The sequence below is a fragment of the Salmo salar genome, chromosome ssa03, assembly GCF_905237065.1.
Source record: "Salmo salar chromosome ssa03, Ssal_v3.1, whole genome shotgun sequence".
In the NCBI taxonomy this organism is placed as follows: Eukaryota; Metazoa; Chordata; class Actinopteri; order Salmoniformes; family Salmonidae; genus Salmo; species Salmo salar.
The window spans coordinates 23155155-23176862 of NC_059444.1; the positions used below are offsets into that span (position 1 = coordinate 23155155).

General features: G+C 44.1%; 1 protein-coding gene across 6 annotated transcripts in view; it reads right to left on the reverse strand.

Annotated features, from left to right (window-relative positions):
- Positions 1-21708, reverse strand: part of LOC106599426 (ras GTPase-activating protein nGAP) — a 111368-nt gene that overhangs the window by 48451 nt on the left and 41209 nt on the right. For all 6 annotated transcript variants that reach the window (XM_014190657.2, XM_014190659.2, XM_014190658.2 and 3 more), the window contains exons 2-3: positions 885-1012; positions 323-446 (exon numbers count right to left, since the gene is read on the reverse strand). In XM_014190657.2, coding sequence (XP_014046132.1) covers positions 323-446; positions 885-1012 — 252 coding nt within the window. The remainder of the gene's footprint in view (positions 1-322; positions 447-884; positions 1013-21708) is intronic.

A 21708-nucleotide genomic window follows, 5' to 3' on the forward strand; every position in this document is an offset into this window, starting at 1 on the left:
AAACCCGGATGACGCTGGGCCAATTGTGCGCCGCCCTATGGGACTCCCAATCACAGCCAGATGCGATATAGTTTGGATTCGAACCAGAGACTATCTTTTGCACTGAGATGCAGTGCCTTAGACCGCTGCGCCACTCGGGAGCCCGAATGGCACTAACTATTTAGTGAACTACTTTTGACCAGTGCCCAGTAGTGCAGTAAATGGAGAATAAGCTGCCATGTGGGAGACATCCAAAGTTTCCCTGTCCCATTAGTCAGTGCATTGTGTAACAGATTGGTAACTGAAGAGGCTCCTCTCCTTTCTAGTCTGTGGTGTGTCTTACCTAGCATGGAGGCGCCCTCTGCCTGGAACTCTGGGAACTGTCCCTCTGAAGGGACACTGACTGTCCGACGCAGGCTCCTGCCCTTCGATGACTGTGTAGGACCATCGACCACCTCACCTGGCATCTGAGAATCACACAGAGAGGGAGACAGGAGGCACTGTTAGTAGGGTCCGTGTTATCCGGGATCCTTGGGACATCCCTACCCCATTGAAGTTGAAATGTAAAATAGCTAAGGTAAGGGTTAGGGTTATGGGTAGGGGCATCCCAATGATTCCGAATAGCACTGACCCTATTAATAGGGCATCATCAGCAAATAATGTTTTTCTATAGTATGTATGCTGAAACCGTAATAGTTTTCACAGTAGCTAAGGAATATTATCAGCCTGGGAAATATAGGACATTTAGGTCTAATCTTTAATTTATATTTTTTTTCTGCACACACAGAAGCCGGGATACATTTTTAGAGATGCAAGGTGGAGCACCCTACAATGCACACCTTCCTTTGTCCCTCAAAGTGTGTGCGTGCGTGCGTAGGGGTAGTATTAGGAGGAACTTCACTCACCTCTTCCTCCTTGTTGAGCAGGATGAGCTGGCTATCAGTCAGGATGCAGTACTTCCTCTCCCACATACTGGTCTCGGAGTAGGGCGACTGGCCGCAGGAAAAGCGGTGTGTGGGTGGTCCCTTCACATCTGCACAGAGGGGACAAGAGAGACACTTCAGAAGGACAGAAGATCTCACGGTAAATTAGGAAAATGTGTTAAAACAAGGAACAGGTTATATTGAACATTTCTCTTAACTCTTGAAACTTTATACACCACCTTTTGCATGCAATGACAGGAAGCCATAGGGAAGTGAACTGCTTAAAAGTCAGCTGCCTAACCAAAAATAGATCCTCACGAGACACAGCTGTATTGTTGATCCCACTGACACAGAGGAATCAGCTTTAGGTAGGAAAATGAATTAACATCAACTCTGTTGAGCCCAGAGAAAATAAGGTGAAGTCAACACAGCTCGTCTGTAGAGGGCAGAGTTGTCCTCTGCTAAGCACCAAACAATGGATTTTCACTCTACTGCATGTTATTGAAAGAAATCTTCAATTACATCAGATATAGTTTGTAAATATTAAATTAGAATAAAAGGGGGAGAAAATATGATTAAAAACAACTACGCCTACATTATCCACTGGCATGCAAAACTGGGGAAGGTGAATCGCTTACCTTGTCATAAAACATAGCCTACTGTAACTAATCACGTAAAAAATATTGCTTAAAAAAAAACAAAAAAAACACCAGTGACGTTTGTGGCAAATAATCATTTAATTCCCTTGCCCAATAAATAATCATCACACTTGAAACCAAGCTGGATACCTTACCCAATCTAGTAGAATAATTATAAATAAGTATGTGACATTACACAGTGCAGTGCCTTGTGTCCATTAAACTGCCTCACTGCTCCTCCAGGATGTCTGGTGCAGGATGGGACCTTTTCCTACTGGTGAGATGCTTCCATCCCAAATGGCACACTACTTTTAACTAGGGCCCATGGCATGGTGAACTATATAGGGAATAGGGTGCCATTGCAGGGGAGGGGGGGGGGGTGCATTGGTACACAGTAGTTAGGAAGAAAGCAGATCGATCGCATAGGTGATTAAAAATGGATGTCTGGGTGGTGCATTGGTACAGAGTAGTTAGGAAGAAAGCAGATCGCATAGGTCATGCCCACATGTCACTGAGCATTAGTGGAAAGTGCTATTAGGGGCCCTTCAGGCTTTATTCATCTCCATGGACTACCAAGGTTGGGTCCAATGGAGGCACTATTCACCGAGGTTTATTTACTATGCCGAAAGCAAGTCAGTCAATGATCGGGGTCCCAAATGGCACCCTATGCTGTTTCACAATCAATGCATTCATTGTTTATGTACAACATATGGGTAGCTGAGCTCCAGTAAGAAACTGTGTGCCAGTAGGCTAATTGACTGGGGTGGAGTGAGTGAACAGCTCAGCTCCTTCTGAATCCCTCCAATTTCCCATACAAAGATTACAGACGACGGGAACAAAATAATCCGGTGCAATTTATTACTCATCATTTCCGACACTGAAATACAGGGACTTAAAGTTCTTTTGAAAAAGAGAATCAACTAAGCTTGAGTGTCATCAGTGGAATGTCTATCAATAATCTTCAATGCTGAGAAGAATATAACTTTTTCCCATCCTATGATAGCACTGTACTGTGGAATGTAGACTACACAGAGATGTAGGTGCAGAGTTAACAGATATATTTCTGGATGCATGTGAAATAATATACCACAAAGCTTCACTGCCTAAACACCCAAGAGAACGGAACCTTCTCACACCTGCTACTGTTGAAACGTAGCTAGCTACCATGTGAAATTGCCACATTTCTCAGGGGAATTCAAGGCCACAAAATGGACTATCCGAAGTAGGTGTAAAAATCGAATTGGAGTTTGTCTGTGTTTCTGAGAAATCCCAACTACCACGCCCACAGAAACCCATACGCTTATCACCAACTAATTACCAACAGTATCTATTGAAGAGGAACAGGAACGATGTGTATACCTCCAACTGAACAGATGACTTCAAATCTGTGCAGAAAAAAAACAAAGGAAGATGAGACCATTTAGTCTTGTCAGAAGGCTGCTTTTACAAGTTCACCTGGTCTCAGGGAGGGTATGCCTCTGGCTATTCCCCTTACATAACTCCTCCATGCTCAGCTGCAGAAGCTTGTTTGTCTGGTTGGTTTAAGAACATTTGCTTCTCAGGACTGAGGTCTTTGAACAGAGGCAGGGCAGATCCTTCAAAGACAACTCAAACAGGTCTAATTTGATGAGCTTTCATTTGCACTCATATAACTGTAGAATACCCAAGAAATATGCATGAATTTAAGCAATGTCAATGTGAACAACACCAGTCAAACTGTAGGCTAGCAAAGACAGATTTCAATTAAATGAAAAGGACCGGTTTCGCAGACAAATACAGATTAGGTACTAAACCTAGTTCTGGACTAAAAAGCTAATTCAATGAAGAATCTCCACAGCATGCTTTTTAGTCCAGGACTAGTCTAATCTGTGTGCAGGAACAAGGCCAGAAGGCTTTAAAGCATTTGGGGTTTTATGAGGTGATTCGAACCTTGCACTTTTGTCGGGTGCAACAAAGCAGTTTATTCAATGACAGGACAGAAAACACTATGTCCCCCTCACTTAACATTCCCCCGGGAAACAAACAGACAGAGGGCTTAAGGTCCTATATCTGTCTCGGACACTTTGACAGCTACAGTTGTTAGAGCACTGAAAAGCATTAAAGGTCAAAGCCCCTGATTGTGTGTGTGTGTGTGTGTGTGGGGGGGGGGGGGGGGTGGACACACCAGCCACAGTAGGGGGCCCCAAAGCTTGAGGCGCTCAGTGCCAAATAACATGAGCCATGGTGAGCATGCCTCAGTCTGTGTGAATCACATTTGGCATGATGCAGCACTCCGCTACCGCACAAAGCTGAGATTGTTGCTTGGGCTGTGAGAGTCAGGAGAAAAGACATGGGGATAATGAATCAGAACAGCGCCACAGCTCACAGGGAGGGAATCCTTTAGGTTATTGAGTAATGAGGCTGTCACTGTGTGGGTGTCCTGGAGTTGAGCCCCCACACGGTCGTATGCTTGTTTTTGTGGCATATGGGTCTAAAAACAATTAGCGGTGAAGTCTTGCCAGCTGGAAGCTAAAGAACGTTGCCAGTTTGTGACCTGGCAGGGGTCAAAGCAAAGCACACAAATAGCAGCTACAGTGAGAGAAACGAAGTGCCCGTGTGTCTACTATACAGGTGTGAAAGACAGAAAGAGAACGGAATATGTGACTGGAACTAAGGCAACTGGCACTTCTGGCATCTATGAATACTCTGGTCAGGCATTAGCCAGGCAGAGATGTCCAGCAGCAGGCCCTGACCAGGCCCGTTCCACATGGCCAGGGAAAAAGCCAACCCTCCAGAAGCCTGTCTGGAATGTCTGGGAGCCAGGGTGAGGTTCTGCCACCTGTCCTGGATGGGGTTTCAGGGGCATGCTTTGGTTGCTAATCACTGCCAATATAGACTAGGTCCTCCTCCTAAAACACACACACACACACACACACACACACACACACACACACACACACACACACACACACACACACACACACACACACACACACACACACACACACACACACACACATCATTACAAATATATGTATATAGGATCTTCAACTTCGAGGCTCAAAACTAGAGAATTCACTTATTTTTTTCCCAAGAGAAAAGCTCAAGGGTAAATGTGGTTCCTCAAAGAAAATAAAGTCCTTTCGGTTTTGATCTTAGCAGAAGTAGACTATAAGCCTATTGAATTTGCTTACTGTTGTGATTCAAAAACAGGGAAGTAGCAGCTGTTTGGCAATCTTATATACGGTGGTGATGTGAATATTCTGCCTAATTACCACAGTGCTCACGCAGCGTTCTTTTCTTTCTGAGTGGGGAAACTTGGCATTTACCACTTGTTCAAAGATGTCAATAAAACAACGTCCTTTATCTCAAGGATGAATCACCACTCTGAATAGCGTAACAATTATAACATGGGACATAAAACTACATTTTAGACTGCAACTTTGGGTAATAGCGTCATCAATTTCCCTCACTTAATTCCCCCAGTGTTTGCCAGTTGCGTCCACAACCAGAGCCTCTGCTGCATAGCACAACAGAGGATGTTTTGTGTCCGGCAACAAGTCTTTACCTCAAGCCCTACACAGACACATAGAACAACCTATACCGGTTTGTAAGCACTAGCCGGGTCACCATGGCAACCTGTAAATACAGGCAGCTCCTTCAATGACAAATGCCTGACATCCTTTATCCAGAAACCCTGGCCAACAGGTGGGGAGGGAAAGGAAAAGGGGGACAGAACTGAGGTAAAAGACAAACCAGACACAGAAAGAGAGGGGTGTGATACTGAAACTTACCTACTGAACTGTACACTATGTCTGTCACTATTGAAAAAAACCTCACCACATCAAAATTGGGATATAACAATTAGGCTTTGGCGATATACCATTTATACCGTATACAGGGTTATTTCAAAATACAGACGGTATGATTTTCAATACCATTTAAAAAATATATATATTATAATGTTGTGGGGGTGCGTGCTACGCCATTTCTTATAAGTTAAGTATAGCCATAAGAAATCTAAGATGTGTCATGAATTATAATCCAGCTCAGGGCTCCAGATATGCATTTGGCTTGCTAACTTGTTAGCGAAGCGGCAAGATGTCAAGATCAAGCTTCTTGGTTACAGCAGAGACATTCAATCCCCTCCTGGATCAAGATCCCTGTTGCCTATGTTTTTTTGTGCAGCCCTTGTGCGCACATATACGGTAATACTGTATACCCCGGTATGGGACAGAATGGTGTGAAAATCGGGATTTCGCCCAACCCTAATAACAATAGGTGTATTTAAAAATATATATGTTTTACCTTTATTTAACTAGGCAAGTCCGTTAAGAACAAATTCTTATTTACAATGATGGCCTAGGAACAGTGGGTTAACTGCCTTGTTCGGGGGCAGAACGACAGATTTTTACCTTGTCCCGTCGGGGATTAGATCTTGTAACCTTTCGGTTACTGGCCCAACGCTCTAACCACTAGGCTACCTGCCGCCCCTTCTCCTCCTTAACTACCTATGCTGAAACAGAGGCCTGTGTGTCCCAGACGAAAACAGCTAACTATTCAACAGCATCGCAAATTAGCAACCTTATTTGGCAGCTGGGGATTTAGGGGTTGATCCTGACTGTCAAAAGGAGGAAATTACTGCAATTAACTGATTTGGAGCGTGATTGGAGCTCTGTCTTTATCGAATTGTGTGGCATTCCAGCTGTAAACCATGTGGGACCACAGAGAGGAGGTGACTCAGGGGGTTGTGTTACACTTTCTTAGTATGGAGGGCTATCCGGAATCACAGTAAGGTGTTCTATCTCCCTCAGAGCAGCTGCTCCCTGAAGGGGGTAGGAAAACACTATACAAACGAGGGCTCTTAAATTGCACCCTATTTGGGACACACCCTTTATACTGCTGCTTTTCCCCAAAAAGAATAGGATAAGGCAGCATGGGCCATAAATATCAATCATGCTTTATCTCTACGGCTCAGGTTACAGCAGACAGCAGCCTGGTTAACACAAGGCGGGAATATCTACTAGCTTCATGCAAATAATTATCTTTTAGAGGACACAAGTGATTCAAGACTGAGCTTCGTGGCCTTTGTTCTTGCCACAAATCCACCACAGTCACTCATAGATAAGTAGAACCCAGTGCTAATCATCTATTACTTTGCAATAGTGCGGTTTTGAAATTATTTTAAATGAAACAGAGGATATGTGTGTGAATGTATGACCATCTGAACATAAACAACTCATCTTGGCAAAGCAGTGGCACTCCATTTCAATCAGGAAACGTGAAAACACATGAAATCGCCTGGCTTAAAATGCTGACATTAACAATTGAGATGGGCATGTACACTGCCATTGAAAAGTTTGGGGTCACTTAGAAATGTCCTTGTCTTTGAAAGAAAAGCACATTTTTTGACCATTATAATAACATCAAAGAAATGACGCTGAAGAATATGGCTGAGGTTTTACATTCTCCCAACCAATTGTGTAATTTTGTAAGGTTTTTTGCGTAACTTATTTTTTTACTTATTGTGTACATAATGTTGCTGCTACCGTCTCTTATGACTGAAAATAACTTCTGGACATCAGAAAAGTGATTACTCACCACGGACTGAAAGAAACTTTTTCCTTTAACGAGTCCGACGAGAAGGATATCCTGCTTTCACTGGAACAGGCCCAGATCCACGCCTTTTGTGTGAAGAAAAGATGCCGGAAACGGGGGCGCAGATCGGGAATCCTTCTGAGAATCCGGAGGCAAGCGAGCAAACTCCCAATGTCTTCCATACTCCTTGCTAATGTGCAATTGTTTGATAATTTTTTTTATGACCTACTATTAAGATTGTCCTACCAACGGGACATTAAAAACTGTAACATCTTATGTTTCACCGAGACGCGCCTGAACGAAGAAACGGACCATGTAGAGCTGGCGGCTCTATGATGTCTAATATTATAGAAGTTTCAAGGTATTGCTGGCCTGAGGTATGGTACCTTATGATAAGCTGTCGACCACACTATCTACCAAAACAGTTCTCATCTGTATTATTTGTAGCCGTCTATTTACCACCACAAAGTGAAGCTGGCACTAAGACCGCTCTCAACCAACTCTATAAGGCCATAATCAAAGAAGAAAATGCTTAGCCAGAAGCGGCGCTCCTAGTGGCCGGGGACTTTAATGCAGGCAAACTTAAATCAGTTTTACCACATTTTTACCAGCATGTCACATGGGCAACCAGCGATAAAAAAATCCTCGACTACCTATACTCCACACACAGAGATGCATACAAAGCTCTCCCCCACCCTCCATTTGGCAAATCTGACCATAATTCTATCCTCCTGATTCCTGCTTACAAGCAACAACTAAAGCAGGAAGTACCAGTGACTCACTCAATACGGATGTGGTCAGATGACGCGGATGCTACACTACAGGACTGTTTTGCTAGCACAGATTGGAATATGTTCCGGGATTTATCCAATGACATTGAGGAACACGCCACCTCAGTCAGTCATCGGCTTCATCAATAAGTGCATCGATGACGTCGTCCCCACAGTGACTGTACGTACATAGCCCAACCAGAAGCCATGGATTACAAGCAACATCCGCATCGAGCTAAAGGCTGGAGCTGCAGCTTTGAAGGAGGGGGTGACTAAACTGGGGGCTTATAAGAAATCCCGTAATGCCCTGAGACGAACCATCAAACAAGCAAAGCGTCAATACAGGATTAAGATTGAATCGTACTACACCGGCTCTGACGCTTGTCGGATGTGGCAGGGCTTGAAAACTATTCCAGACTACAAAAGGAAACCCAGACGTGACTTGCCCAGTGACGCGAGCCTACCAGACGAGCTAAATGCCTTTTATGCTCGTTTCGAGGCAAGCAACACCGAAGCATGCACGAGAGCACCAGCTGTTCTAGATGACTGTGTGATAACGCTCTCGGTAGCTGATGTGAACAAAACCTTTAAACAGGTCAACATTCACAAAGCCGCTGAGCCAGACGGATTGCCAGGACGTGTACTCAAAGCATGCGCAGACCAACTGTCAAGTGTCTTCACTGACATTTTCAACCTCTCCCTGACAAAGTCTGTAATATCTACATGTTTCAAGCAGACAACCATAGTCCCTGTGCCCAAGGAAGCGAAGGTAACCTGCCTAAATGACTACCGACCTGTAGCACTCACGTCGGTAGCCATGAAGTGCTTTGAAAGGCTGGTCATGGCTTACATCAACAGCATTCCCCTGGACACCCTAGACCCACTCCAATTCGCATACCGCCTCAACAGATCCACAGATGATGCAATCGCACTCCACACTGCCCTTTCTCACCTGGACAAAAGGAACACCTATGTGAGAATGCTGTTCATTGACTACAGCTCAGCGTTCAACACCATAGTGCCCACAAAGCTCATCACTAAGCTAAGGACTCTAGGACTAAACACCTCCCTCTGCAACTGGATCCTGGACTTCCTGACGGGCCACCCCCAGGTGGTAAGAGTAGGCAACAACACGTCTGCCACGCTGATCCTTAACACTGGGGTGCCACAGGGGTGTGTACTTAGTCCCCTCCTGTATTCCCTGTTCACCCATGACTGAACGGCCAGGCACCGCTCCAACACCATTATTAAGTTTGCTGACAACACAACAGTGGTAGGCCTGATCACCGACAACGATGAGAAAGCCAATAGTGAGGAGGTCAGAGAACTGGCAGTGTGGTGCCAGGACAACAGCCTCAATAGGAGCAAGACTAAGGAGCTGATCATGGACTACAGGAAAAAGGCAGGCCGAACAGGCCCCATTTACATCGACGGGCTGTAGTAGAGCAGGTCGATAGTTTCAAGTTCCTTGGTGTCCACATCACCAATGAAATATCAAGGTCCAAACATACCAAGACAGTCGTGAAGAGGGCACAACAACACCTTTTCCCCGAGGAGACTGCATAAATTTGGCATGGGTCCCCAGGTCCTCAAAAGGTTCTACAGCTGCACCATCGAGAGCATCCTGAACGGTTGCATCACCGCCTGGTATGGCAACAGCTCGGCATCGGACCCTAAGGTGCTACAGAGGGTAGTGCGAACGGCCCAATACATCACTGGGGCCAAGCTTCCTGCCATCCAGGACCTATATACTAGGTGGTGTCAGAGGAAAGCCCATAAAATTGGTCAGAGACTCCAGTCACCCAAGTTATAGACTGTTTTCTCTGCTTCCGCATGGCAAGCGGTACCGGAGCGCCAAGTCTAGGACCAACTGGCTCCTCAACAGCTTCTACCCCCAAGCCATTAGAATGTTGAACAATTCATAGAAATCGTCACCGGACAATTTACTCGCTACTCGCTGTTTGTTTGTTACCTATGCATAGTCACTTTGTCCCCACCTATATGTACAGATTACATCAACTAGACTGTACCTCTGCACACTAACTCGGTACCAGTGCCCCCTGTATATAGCCTCGTCATTGTTATTCTTATTGTGTTACTTTTTATAATTACTTTTTATTTTAGCCTACTTGGTAAATATTTTCTTCTTCTTGAACTGCACTGTTGGTTAAGGGCTTGTAAGTAAGCATTTCACAGTAAAGTCTACACTTGTTGTATTCGGCGCATGTGGCAAATAAAGTTTGATTTGATCATAAATACAGTGTAGTCACTGTTAATGTTGTAAATGACTATTGTGGGTGGAAACAGCTGATTTGTTATGGAATATCTACATAGGCGTACAGAGGCCCATAATCAGCAACCATCACTCCTGTATTCCAATGGCACGTTGTGTTAGCTAATCCAAGTTTATCATTTGAAAAGGTTAATTGATTATTAGAAAATCCTTTTTCAATTATGTTAGCACAGCTGAAAACTTAGTTCTGATTAAAGAAACTGAAACTGTCCTTCTTTAGACTAGTTGAGTATCTGGAGCATCAGCATTTGTCGGTTCGATTACAGGCTCAAAATGTCCAGAAACAAAGGACTTTCTTCTGAAACTCGTCAGTCTATTCTTGTTCTGAGAAATGAAGGATATTCCATGTGAGAAATTGCCAAGAAACTGAAGATCTGGTACAACGCTGTGTACTACTCCCTTCACAGAACAGCGCAAACTGGATTTAACCAGAATAGAAAGAGGAGTGGGAGGCCCCGGTGCACAACTGAGCAAGAGGACAAGTACATTAGTGTCTAGTTTGAGAAACAAACGCCTCACAAGTCCGGGATGGTGGCCTTCTAGGCAGAGTTGCAAAGAAAAAGCCATATCTCAGACTGGCCAATAAAAATAAAATATTAAGATGGGCAAAAGAACACAGGCACTGGACAGAGGAACTCTGCCTAGAAGGCCAGCATCCCAGAGTCACCTCTTCACTGTTGACATTGAGACTGGTGTTTTGCGGGTACTATTTAATGAAGCTGCCAGTTGAGGACTTGAGGCGTCTGTTTCTAAAATGTGAAAAAAAGAATCATAATAATCTATATTAGTCCTACTTAAGGGGCAAGCATTTCTAGATGTCCAAAAACATGTCACACTCAAAATAAATAATTTGTATCCAGTCTGTTTTTCAGTATTTTGTATTGTAATTGCTACTGCGGGGCCACGTAGACCATTTTCACATTGACGATAGCAAAGGGACATTTGAGAGGTACGAGAGGTATCGATTCGACAGAAAAAAAACTTGTGTAAACTTGCAAAATTACCTCCGGAGGTCAGGCACAACATTCACCCCACAGTTGTCCGACTGAGCAGGGCGATATACAAAACTGTCTCGAGCTCAACACTCCTCCAGTATAAGTGGTCACAGCAGAGCAACATTTTTGAAACAGCTGAAATGTACAGACAATTTCCTTATATTTGAGACTTGTTTTGAGTTTTTACTTGAAATTGCAGTAACAGCCTGTTACACTTTGAAATTGTCGCAGTAGCTGCCAGCTGCACTGAGCTACGTAAAAGTTGGAAGCCCATTCCCGCCACCATAATACAAAATAAAAAGGTAATATGCCCATCTACAGTTTTAGATATGCAAGTCTAAATTTGGAGATAAGGAAGTCAAACTACACAAGTCAAAATGGTGAGATAGTAGATCATACAAATATGAAATGTTTTTTCATTTGTAACATTGTGGTGTGATTTCAGAGTTGGCACCAAAGCTCACAGAGTGGTGGGGGGGAGGAATTGTTTTTCTGGGGCCCAGAGTTCCTCCTGATCTGGTAGGCTAACCTAACCAGGTAAACCTCTGGGTATGAAATAGTAATAAATCAACTGTAATATGGGCTAAGATGGGACAACAGTACTTTGTCCCTCTTTTCAATGTTTTTGTGTCAATAATTAAAAGTACTGGTGCAAATGCCAGCTCGCCACACATTTGCCAGCGGCCCTGCTATGTTGATCTCTGCAAAGTGGATAGATGGAAATCGCCTCACAATGCTACAAATGAAGAAACATAACCTACAGTGACTTCAGAAAGTATTCACACCTGTTGACTTTTTCCACATTTTGATGTTTTACAGCCTGAATTTAAAAATGGATTAATTGAGATTTGGCCTACACAGAATACCCCATAATGTCAAACTGGAACCCATCTCTCCACCTCACACATACAGATAATTGTATGGTCCCTATGTCGAGCGGTGAATTTCAAACAGAGATGCAACCACAAAAAAAGAGGGAGTTTTTTTCAATGCCTCGCAATGAAGGGCACCTATTGGTAGATGGGTAAAAATAAAAAAGTAGACATTGAATATCCCTTTGAGCATGGTGAAGTTATTAATTACACACAAAGATACAGGCATTATTCCTAACTCAGTTGCCAGAGAGGAAAGAAACCACTGAGGGATTTCACCATGAGGCCAATGGTGACTGCAGAAAATGTAGCAAAGCAATTAACACTTTGTATCTAGGATAAAAAGTTGTGTGGGGTAAATCCAATACATTATTGAGTACTACTCTTCATATTTTTACGCAAAGTGTTGGCTGCATCATGATATGGGTGTGCTTGTAAATCGTTAAGGACTGGGGAGTTTTTCAGGATAAAAAAATAAACGGAATAGAGCAAAGCACAGGCAAAATCCTAGAGGAAAACCTGGTTCAGTCTGTTGTCCACCAGACACTGGGAGATGAATTCATCTTCATAATCACAAGTGACAGTCAGTAACTGATGTGGCCACCAGCTGCATTAAGTACTGCAGTGCATCTCCTCAAGGACTGCACCAGATTTGCCAGTTCTGCTGTGAGATGTTACCCCACTCTTCCACCAAAGTTCCCGGACATTTCTGGGGGGAATAGCCCAGCCCTCACCCTCCGATCCAACAGGTCCCAGACGTACTCAATGGGATTGAGATCCAGGCTCTTCGCTGGACATGGCAGAACACTGACATTCCTGTCTTGCAGGAAATCACGCACAGAACGAGCAGTATGGCTGGTGGCATTGTCATGCTGGAGGGTCATGTCAGGATGAGCCTGCAGGAAGGGTACCACATGAGGGAGGAGGATGTCTTCCCTGTAATGCACAGCGTTGAGATTGCCTGCAATGACAACAAGCTCAGTCCAATGATGCTGTGACACACCGCCCCAGACCATGACAGACCCTCCACCTCCAAATCAATCCCACTCCAGAGTACGGGCCTCAGTGTAACGCTCATTCCTTCGACGATAAACGTGAATCAGACCATCACCCCATGTCAGACAAAACCACGACTCGTCAGAGAAGAGCACTTTTTGTCAGTCCTGTCTGTTCCAGCGACGGTGGGTTTGTGCCCATAGGTGACATCTGGTGAGGACCTGCCTTACAACAGGCCTACAAGCCATCAGTCCAGCCTCTCTCTGCCTGTTGCGGACAGTCTGAGCACTGACGGAGGGATTGTGCATTCCTGGTGTAACTCGGGCAATTGTTGTTGCCATCCTGTACCCGTCCCGCAGGTCTGATGTTCGGATGTACCGATCCTGTGCAGGTGCTGTTACACGTGGTCTGCCACTGCGAGGACGATCAGCTGTCCGTCCTGTCTCCCTGTAGCGCCGTCTTAGGCGTCTCACAGTACAGACATAGCAATTTATTGCCCTGGCCACATCTGCAGTCCTCAAGCCTCCTTGCAGCATGCCTGACAGGCTGACTCCCGCTGCGAGCGGGAGCGTTGCAAATTAATTTTGAAATCTATATTATTCAATTATTGCGCCAACGAGCGTCTGTGTTGCCAAGGGTTAAAATAGAAGTCAGTTCTATTTGTGATGCAGATCGCGCTGCAAGTCCTGCCTCTCCCATCTCCTCATTGGTTTATAGAAGCAGGTACCCATGTGCCATCTCATTGGTTATACCCATGTGGGTGACTGAAAGACGAATGAGGTTAGTGGCGGTAATGCAATTAATTTATGAAAGTTGCCAATCGCAATATAAAGTCAAGAGAAGAAAAAGCCTAGAAGGAGGAGAGATGACTAGAAACGATTCGGTTGACCGTTTTATTTCTGGTAAAATAAACAACTCAATGTTTATATCCCAGGACAAATTAGCTAGCAACAGCAAGCTAGCTAAATAGGACAAATTAGCTAGCAAGTGCAAGCTAGCTAGCTAAATTGTCATAAATGTTTAATGCTTTTTGACCTGTCCCCAAATTAATGTAATTGGTTCAGAGTTTGTTTTGATATTTTAACCTGCGTGTCGTGATCGCGTTTGGTGTGGGGGGGACAAAATAAATGTATGCACTCTGGCGCACGTGCCCAGCCAGTTTGGGTTCCGTGTAAGGCACATTCACGTAGATGAGCAGGGACCCTGGGCATCTTTCTTTTGGTGTTTCTCAGAGTCAGTAGAAAGGCCTCTTAGTGTCCTAAGTTTTCATAACTGTGACCTTAATTGCCTATCGTCTGTAAGCTGTTAGTGTCTTAACGACAGTTCATTAATTGTTTATGGTTCATTGAACAAGCATGGGAAACAGTGTTTAAACCCTTTACAATGAAGATCTGTGAAGTTATTTGGATGTTTATGAATTATTATCTTTGAAAGACAAGGTCTTGAAAAAGGGACGTTTCCTTTTTTGCTGGGTTTATATGCATTTTATTTTTGGGTGGTGGGAATGGGCTTCCATATAAAACAGCTCAATATCTCAACTCCCATGTGAATTATACCCACGTTTTCAGACACAATTTGCATTTACCACAGCCTAATGATGTGCATGATATTGATAAAAGATAAGCATGGTTTGTTATGTTGTAAGGTAGGCCTACTGTACTTCTATTTGTATTAGAAGGATAATAGGTCATTTTTGATAGCAGTAACTCTGCTTTTGCCATGAAGATCAAATATAATGAGTGTACGGACAAGAAAATAAATCCTTTAATTGTCTGCACATGCTTGTGAATTGTTGCACTATTCAAGACAAGTGTAGGCCTAAATATAGCATGCAATGCTTAGCCTCCTGGCTAGAGGCTTCTGACATTTACGGTACTTTTGAGCTGCGAAGCAAGAATGTCAACCGAACCCTCTCTTGGCTTGTGACATTCCCGTCACTAATGTGAATTGAAAAGTGTACGTACATATTAGGGATGCATGATATATTGGTAATCATGTCGGAATCGGACGATATTTGCTAAAAACAGCAACATCGGCCTGATGTTTCGTTTAACGTCGATGTTCAAAACCAACGTCAAAGCTGACGTGCATACCTATATAAATGTAGGTAGATGACGTAATGACGCCACGGAAAATAGAGCTAGGAATGCAACACAGCATTCCTAACCTAGCCCACAACGTCTGCTGTGTGGATCAGGAAGTCAACAAGTCAAGCAGTCATTTGAAAGAGTAAGAACATTTCAGCGAGTCAACTCAAAAGCTAAATCCATTAAACGCCAAGATAATGGAATTCATTGCCATTGACAATCAATCATTCTCTGTCGTGGATGATGTTGGCTTTCGCTGACTGGTAGAGCACCAGTAAACACTACCAAATAGGCTCTATTTTTCAGATGTTGCCGTACCGGAGTTACACAGTATTGTTGAAACTCACATCCATGAGCTATTTGCTAAGGGCGTCACTGCTATTAGCTACACGACTGACATTTGGACCAGCAACGTCAGCCCCATGAGCATTATGAGTCTGACAGCACAGTGGGTCGACAAGGATTTCGTACTGACGAAAGCCGTATTGCATGCTCAAGAATGTGCTGGTTCTCATACGCTGCTGCCATTTATTTAAATGGCATTTGAGAACATGTTTGAAACATGAACACTCCTAGCTCCATTAGAAACCCTGATTTGAGAAATAAGCTCAACTGCGCCTGCATCAGATGTGATACCCTGTCATGACATTGAAACGCCTGCTCAACAAAAATGCGAACAAAGACTGTAGGGTTAACTTGGAAAAGTACTCTACTAGAGGCTGTGAACAAGCGATTTGGTGGCATTATCTCTGAACCTCTACAGTGTCGCCACCAAGCTCGATGCTAGGTACAAGGACCGCTACTTCGATACAGACAAGGAACAGGGTTTACGTGAAATGTTAGACACAGCTGGACAAGATGGAAACGGACACAGTGACAGTGCGCACAGAGGAAGAGAGGCCACGGACAGACAGAGCTGAAACTTCACTGCTTGACATGTATGATGACATCCTGGTTGAGACTGAACAAATTAACAATGAAACGGCACATCAAGTAAGTGAAAGAAAAAGGTTTTGATTATATTTTACTGGTAATGGGGACATACGTAAACGCCAACAAAATAACCTTTTGGTCAGTGTGTGTGTTTTTGCAACTATTTAACTGTACTAGAATAATTAAAAGGCTGCAAAAAAAAAAAGTATATCAGTTATCGGGATAGTTTTATTTGGCAAGGAAAATATCAGATATCAAAAAATGTCATACTGCAGCATCCCTAGTACATATTATGTAAATTGAAATGTTTTCCTGATAGGGCTTATTCTCACAGAATAGAGTTTTGTTCCTGTGGTGAGCTCACTCCAGAACTCAATGACATTGTTAAATATTTAAATAGGCTGCCGTCAGTGATGTTTCTCACATTTGGATGAGCTATTTTCCTGTTGCAAAAGGGTCAACCCTTCATACTAGGAGTATGGGAAGCGGTGGAGCCTCTGAGGTCAAAAGGTGTGTGATAATGAGTGCGTCCCAAAAGGCACCCCATTCCCTACATAGTGCACTACTTTCAACCAGGGCCCATTGGGCTTAAGTTAAAAGTAGTGTACTATATAGGGAAGATGGTGCCATTCATGAATTAATGAATTTCATATCGTATCACTTTTTTAAATGTATTTATTCAAACTTTAATTAACTAGGCAAGTCCGTTAAGAACAAATTCTTATTTGCAATGACGGCCTACCAAAAGGCAAAAAGGACTCCTGCGGGGACGGGGGATTAAAAATAAAAAACAAATATAAGACAAAACCAACATCACAACATGAGAGACACCACAACATGACATAAAGAGAGACAGACCTAAGACAACAACATAGCATGGCAGCAACACATGACAACACAGCATGGTAGAAGCATAACATGGTAGCAGCACAAACCACGGTACAAACATTATTGGGCACAGATAACAGCACCAAGGGCAAGAAGGTAGAGACAACAATACATCACTGACAGTTGTGGCTGCTTCTCGTAAGTGTTCATGATTGAGTCTGAATTAAGAGATTGCGATAAAACTGTCCAGTTTGAGTGTTTGTTGCAGCTCGTTCCAGTCACAAGCTGCAGCGAACTGAAAAGAGGAGCAACCCAGGGATGTGTGCGCTTTGGGGACCTTTAACAGAATGTGACTGGCAGAACGGGTGTTGTATGTGCAGGATGAGGACTGCAATAGGTATCTCAGATAAGGGGGAGTGAGGGCTAAGAGGGTTTTAAGCATCAACCAGTGGGGTCTTGCGACTGGTATACGGAGATGGCCAGTTTACAGGAGTATAGAGTGCAGTGATGTGTCCTATAAGGAGCAGTGGTGGCAAATCTGATGGCCGAATGGTAAAGAACATCAAGCCGCTCGAGAGCACCCTAACCTGCCGATCTATAAATTACATCTCTGTAATCTAGCATGGGTAGGATGGTCATCTGAATCAAGGTTAGTTTGGCAGCTGGGGTGAAAGAGGAGTGATTACTATAGAGGAAACCAAGTCTAGATTTAACCTTAGCCTGCAGCTTTGATACGTGCTGAGAGAAGGACAGTGCACCGTCTAGCCATACTCCCAATTACTTGTATGAGGTGACTACATCAAGCTCTAAACCCTCCGAGGTAGTAATCACACTTCAAGCCTATAACCTACTAGATAAGCATGTAGGTTATCATTCATTGAAGAGGTGTGCAGACAAACTTAAGCTTATCTCACATAGCTATCAAAGACGTTCATATCTGACACACAAATTCTTCCCTTCATTCAGGACATTGTTGCCAGACATTGGTCCATGACAAGAGAGGTCTCTCTGTTGATACATACAGCCCCCCTGCTCAAAGGCCTCACTTGGGCAGATGACCCAAATGAAATGTGAAAGCCACCATTGGTTTTCCCAAGACTGGCTCCAACGTTGGCCCTAGTTTTGAAAGGTTAATGAGCTCTTAGGTGCTGCTGCCACAGTCTTTTTGTTATGGTGGTGCATTTATTTGCAGAGGGGCATTTGCATACAAAAGCAGGGGTATGCAGTTTCCCCTCCACATGCAGCAGGCCCTGCCTTTATGAGGCTGCTGCTGTTCCTCCCACTGTGGCCCCCAGGTCAGCAACCACAACTTCACAGCACTCACAGAACAACCAACCAACCTTTAAAAAGGGTAATATTTTGGGGCGGAAGAAGCCCACAGCAATCTAATTTAAGTTCAACACATCACAGAACAGGCGGGCTGCACGAGACAAACTGAATCCTTTTAGTTCATGCACATGGATGCATACGGTTTCATTATCGTCCAATTAGCATTAGTTTTAATTCATTTTCATGAGAGGCCTCCTCCGACCGCTTGTTGTGAGTAATGCAGGCAGGCCTGGGGGAAGTACTGTGAACCGACAATGAGGTGAACAGACAATGAGGAAGCCCACATGTTGTTTACTCTACCAAGGAGAAGTAAAACATCAAATGGAGAGCACTTTCAGTTACAGGCTAGTACAACAGGCAGTAGGCTCCATGGAGGCTTCCTAACATGCATGTTAAAATGTTTGTTTGAGAGCATTGCTGCTTAATGAGGATGGATTAACGCCCCCCCCCCCACTAACTTTTTTTTCCGCCTTTTCCTTATATCTGAAGGGTATTGTCGGTATCAAAGCCAAAATGTTATTTCCGCCTAACGACCTAGTAATCATTTCGGTAAACTTCTGCCTACGGTTTAGTATGAAATGTAGCTGTAAGGCTGAAGTGGCATTGGCCCGCACTACACTCTTAAACTCTTGATGGTTGCTAGGCAGCGGCCATTAACCATCCTCTGAACTTTACGAGGCATGTCACTTCTCCAATCTATTCGCAAAGCCCACCACTAAGCATGCAGTGTTTTCTTATGCACAACTGGATGGATCCATAAAGAATTACAGTGGAAATAAATATCACTGAATGACGAAAATATTGAAATAAAGTAGGCTAATAATGCAATTGAATGAATGTAATCAAATTGTTGCTTACTGAAACTCCCAAAGTCATCCAATCGTTGTAATACATTACTAGCAATAGCCTACCCGCGTGTGGTCAACTAGATGATCATTTCAGCAGTGTTTTGTTTGGGACAGCGCCATCGCGCTGCTTTGAGACAAGCATGGGGACTCATCTTGATAAATCAATCAATGTCAGATATTTGTTTTGGCTACAATTAGGCTGGGGAAATGTTAGCTAAGTTGAGGTGAGTGCTGTCATGATCATTCTGTCTATTTGGCTCATTTATAAGAACATTTTGCCAGCATGTAATGTAGTTTAACAAGTGGGTTATTTTGCTCTCCACTTGCAGTCGCTTAGCAGCCTAGGCCTACTCCCAACCCAAATCCTGTGACCTCACTGAATCAATCATTAGAGTACGTTTAATGCACAGTAATAATTGATATTATGGCAGTATGCAGATTATGCAATAGTCATGTAAACACCTTATTCTGCTAAGTAATGGCACCAGAGGGGATGGCTGCCATTTTACGGGATCCTAACCAATTATGCTATTTTGCTCCCAGACAAGGTCCAAATCCCCGTCATTCGCATGAAGAAGGAAATACAGGGGGCAGCGATCAGGGTGCCTTGTAAAAATTCAACGGATAGTGAGTAAACTGCCTCTAACATCCGTTCTATTGACCAACTTGCAATCACTGGAAAATAAACTAGATGAGCTCAGTTGAGGCTATCCTTCCAATGGGACATTAAAAACTGTAATGTTTTTTGTTTCACTGACACGTGGCTGAACGACGACACCAATAATATACAGTTGGCTGGGTTTTCCATGCATCAGCAGGACAGAACAGCTACGTCCGGTAAGACGAGGGGTGTGGCTGTGTGTCTATTTGTCAATAACAGCTGGTGTGCAACGTCTAATATTAAGGTAGTGTCGAGGTATTGTTCACATGAGGTAGAGTACCTCATTATAAGCTGTAGACCACACTATCAATATTTTTCGTAGCCATCTATTTACCACCACAAACTGACGCTGGCACTAAGACCGCACTCAACGAGCTGTATAAGAATATAAGCATACAAGAAAATGCTCATCCAGAACGGCGCTCCTAGTGGCCATGGACTTTTATGCAGGCAAGCATAAATCTGTTTAACCTAATTTCTACCAGTATGTCACATGTGCAACCAGAGGAAAATAAAATCTCTAGACCACCTTTACTCCACACACAGAGAAGCGTACAAAGCTCTCCCTCAATTTGGAAAATCTGACCATAATTATATCCTGCTTAAAAGCAAAAACTAAAGTAGTAAGTACCAGTGACTCTCTCAATACGGAAGTGGTCAGATGACGCAGACACTACGCTACAGGACTGTTTTGCTAGCACAGACTGGAATGTGTTCCGGGATTTATCAAAATGGCACTGAGGAGTATACCACGCTTCATCAAAAAGTGCATCGACGACGTCGTCCCCACAGTGACCGTACGTACATATACCAACCAGAAGCCATGGATTACAGGTAACATCCGCACTGAGCTAAAAGCTAGAGCTGCTGCTTCAAGGAGCGGGACACTAATCCGGACGCTTATAAGAAATCCTGCAATGCCCTGAGACGAGCCATCAAACAGGCAAAGCATCAATACAGGACTAAGATTAAATTGTACTACACCGGCTCCGACGCTCGTCGGATGTGGCAGGGCTTCCAAACTATTAGACTACAAAGGGAAACCCAGCCTTTTATGCTCGTTTCGTGGCAAGCAACAATGAAGCATGCATGAGAGCACCAGATGTCCCAGACGACTGTGTGATCACGCTCTCCGTAGCCAATGTGAGCAATACCTTTAAACAGGTCAACATTCACAAGGCCATGGGGCCAGACAGATTACCAGGAATTGTACTCAAAGCATGCGTGGCCCAACTGGCAAGTGTCTTCACTGACATTTTCACCCTCTCCCTGACCGAGTCTGAAATACCTACATGTTTCATGCAGACCACCATAGTCCCTGTGCCCAAGAACACCAAGGTAACATGCCTAAATGACTAACGCACCGTAGCACTCATGTCAGTAGCCATGAATTTCTTTAAAAGGCTGGTCATGTCTCACATCAACACCATCATCCCGAAAACCCTAGACCCACTCCAATTCACATAGTGCCCCAACAGATCCACAGTTTACGCAATCTCAATTGCACTCCACACTGCCCTTTCTCACCTGGACAAAAGGAACACCTATGTGAGAATGCTGTTCATTGACTACAGCTCAGTGTTCAACACCATAGTGCCCACAAAGCTCATCACTAAGCTAAGGATCCTTGAGTCTAAACACCTCCCTCTGCAACTGGATCTTGGACTTCCTGACAGGCCGCCACACTGATCCTCAACTCGGGGGGCCCCCACGACTGCGTGGCCAAGCACGACTCCAACACCATTATTAAGTTCGCTGACGACACAACGGTGGTAGGTTTGATCACCGACAACGATGAGACAGCCTATAGGGAGGAGGTCAGAAACCTGGCAGCATGGTGCAAGGAAAACAACCTCTCCTTCAACGTGAGCAAGACAAAGGAGATGATTATGGACTACAGGAAAATTAGGGCCGAACACACCCCCATTCACATCGACGGGGCTGTAGTGGAGTGGGGTCGACAGTTTCAAGTTCCTTGG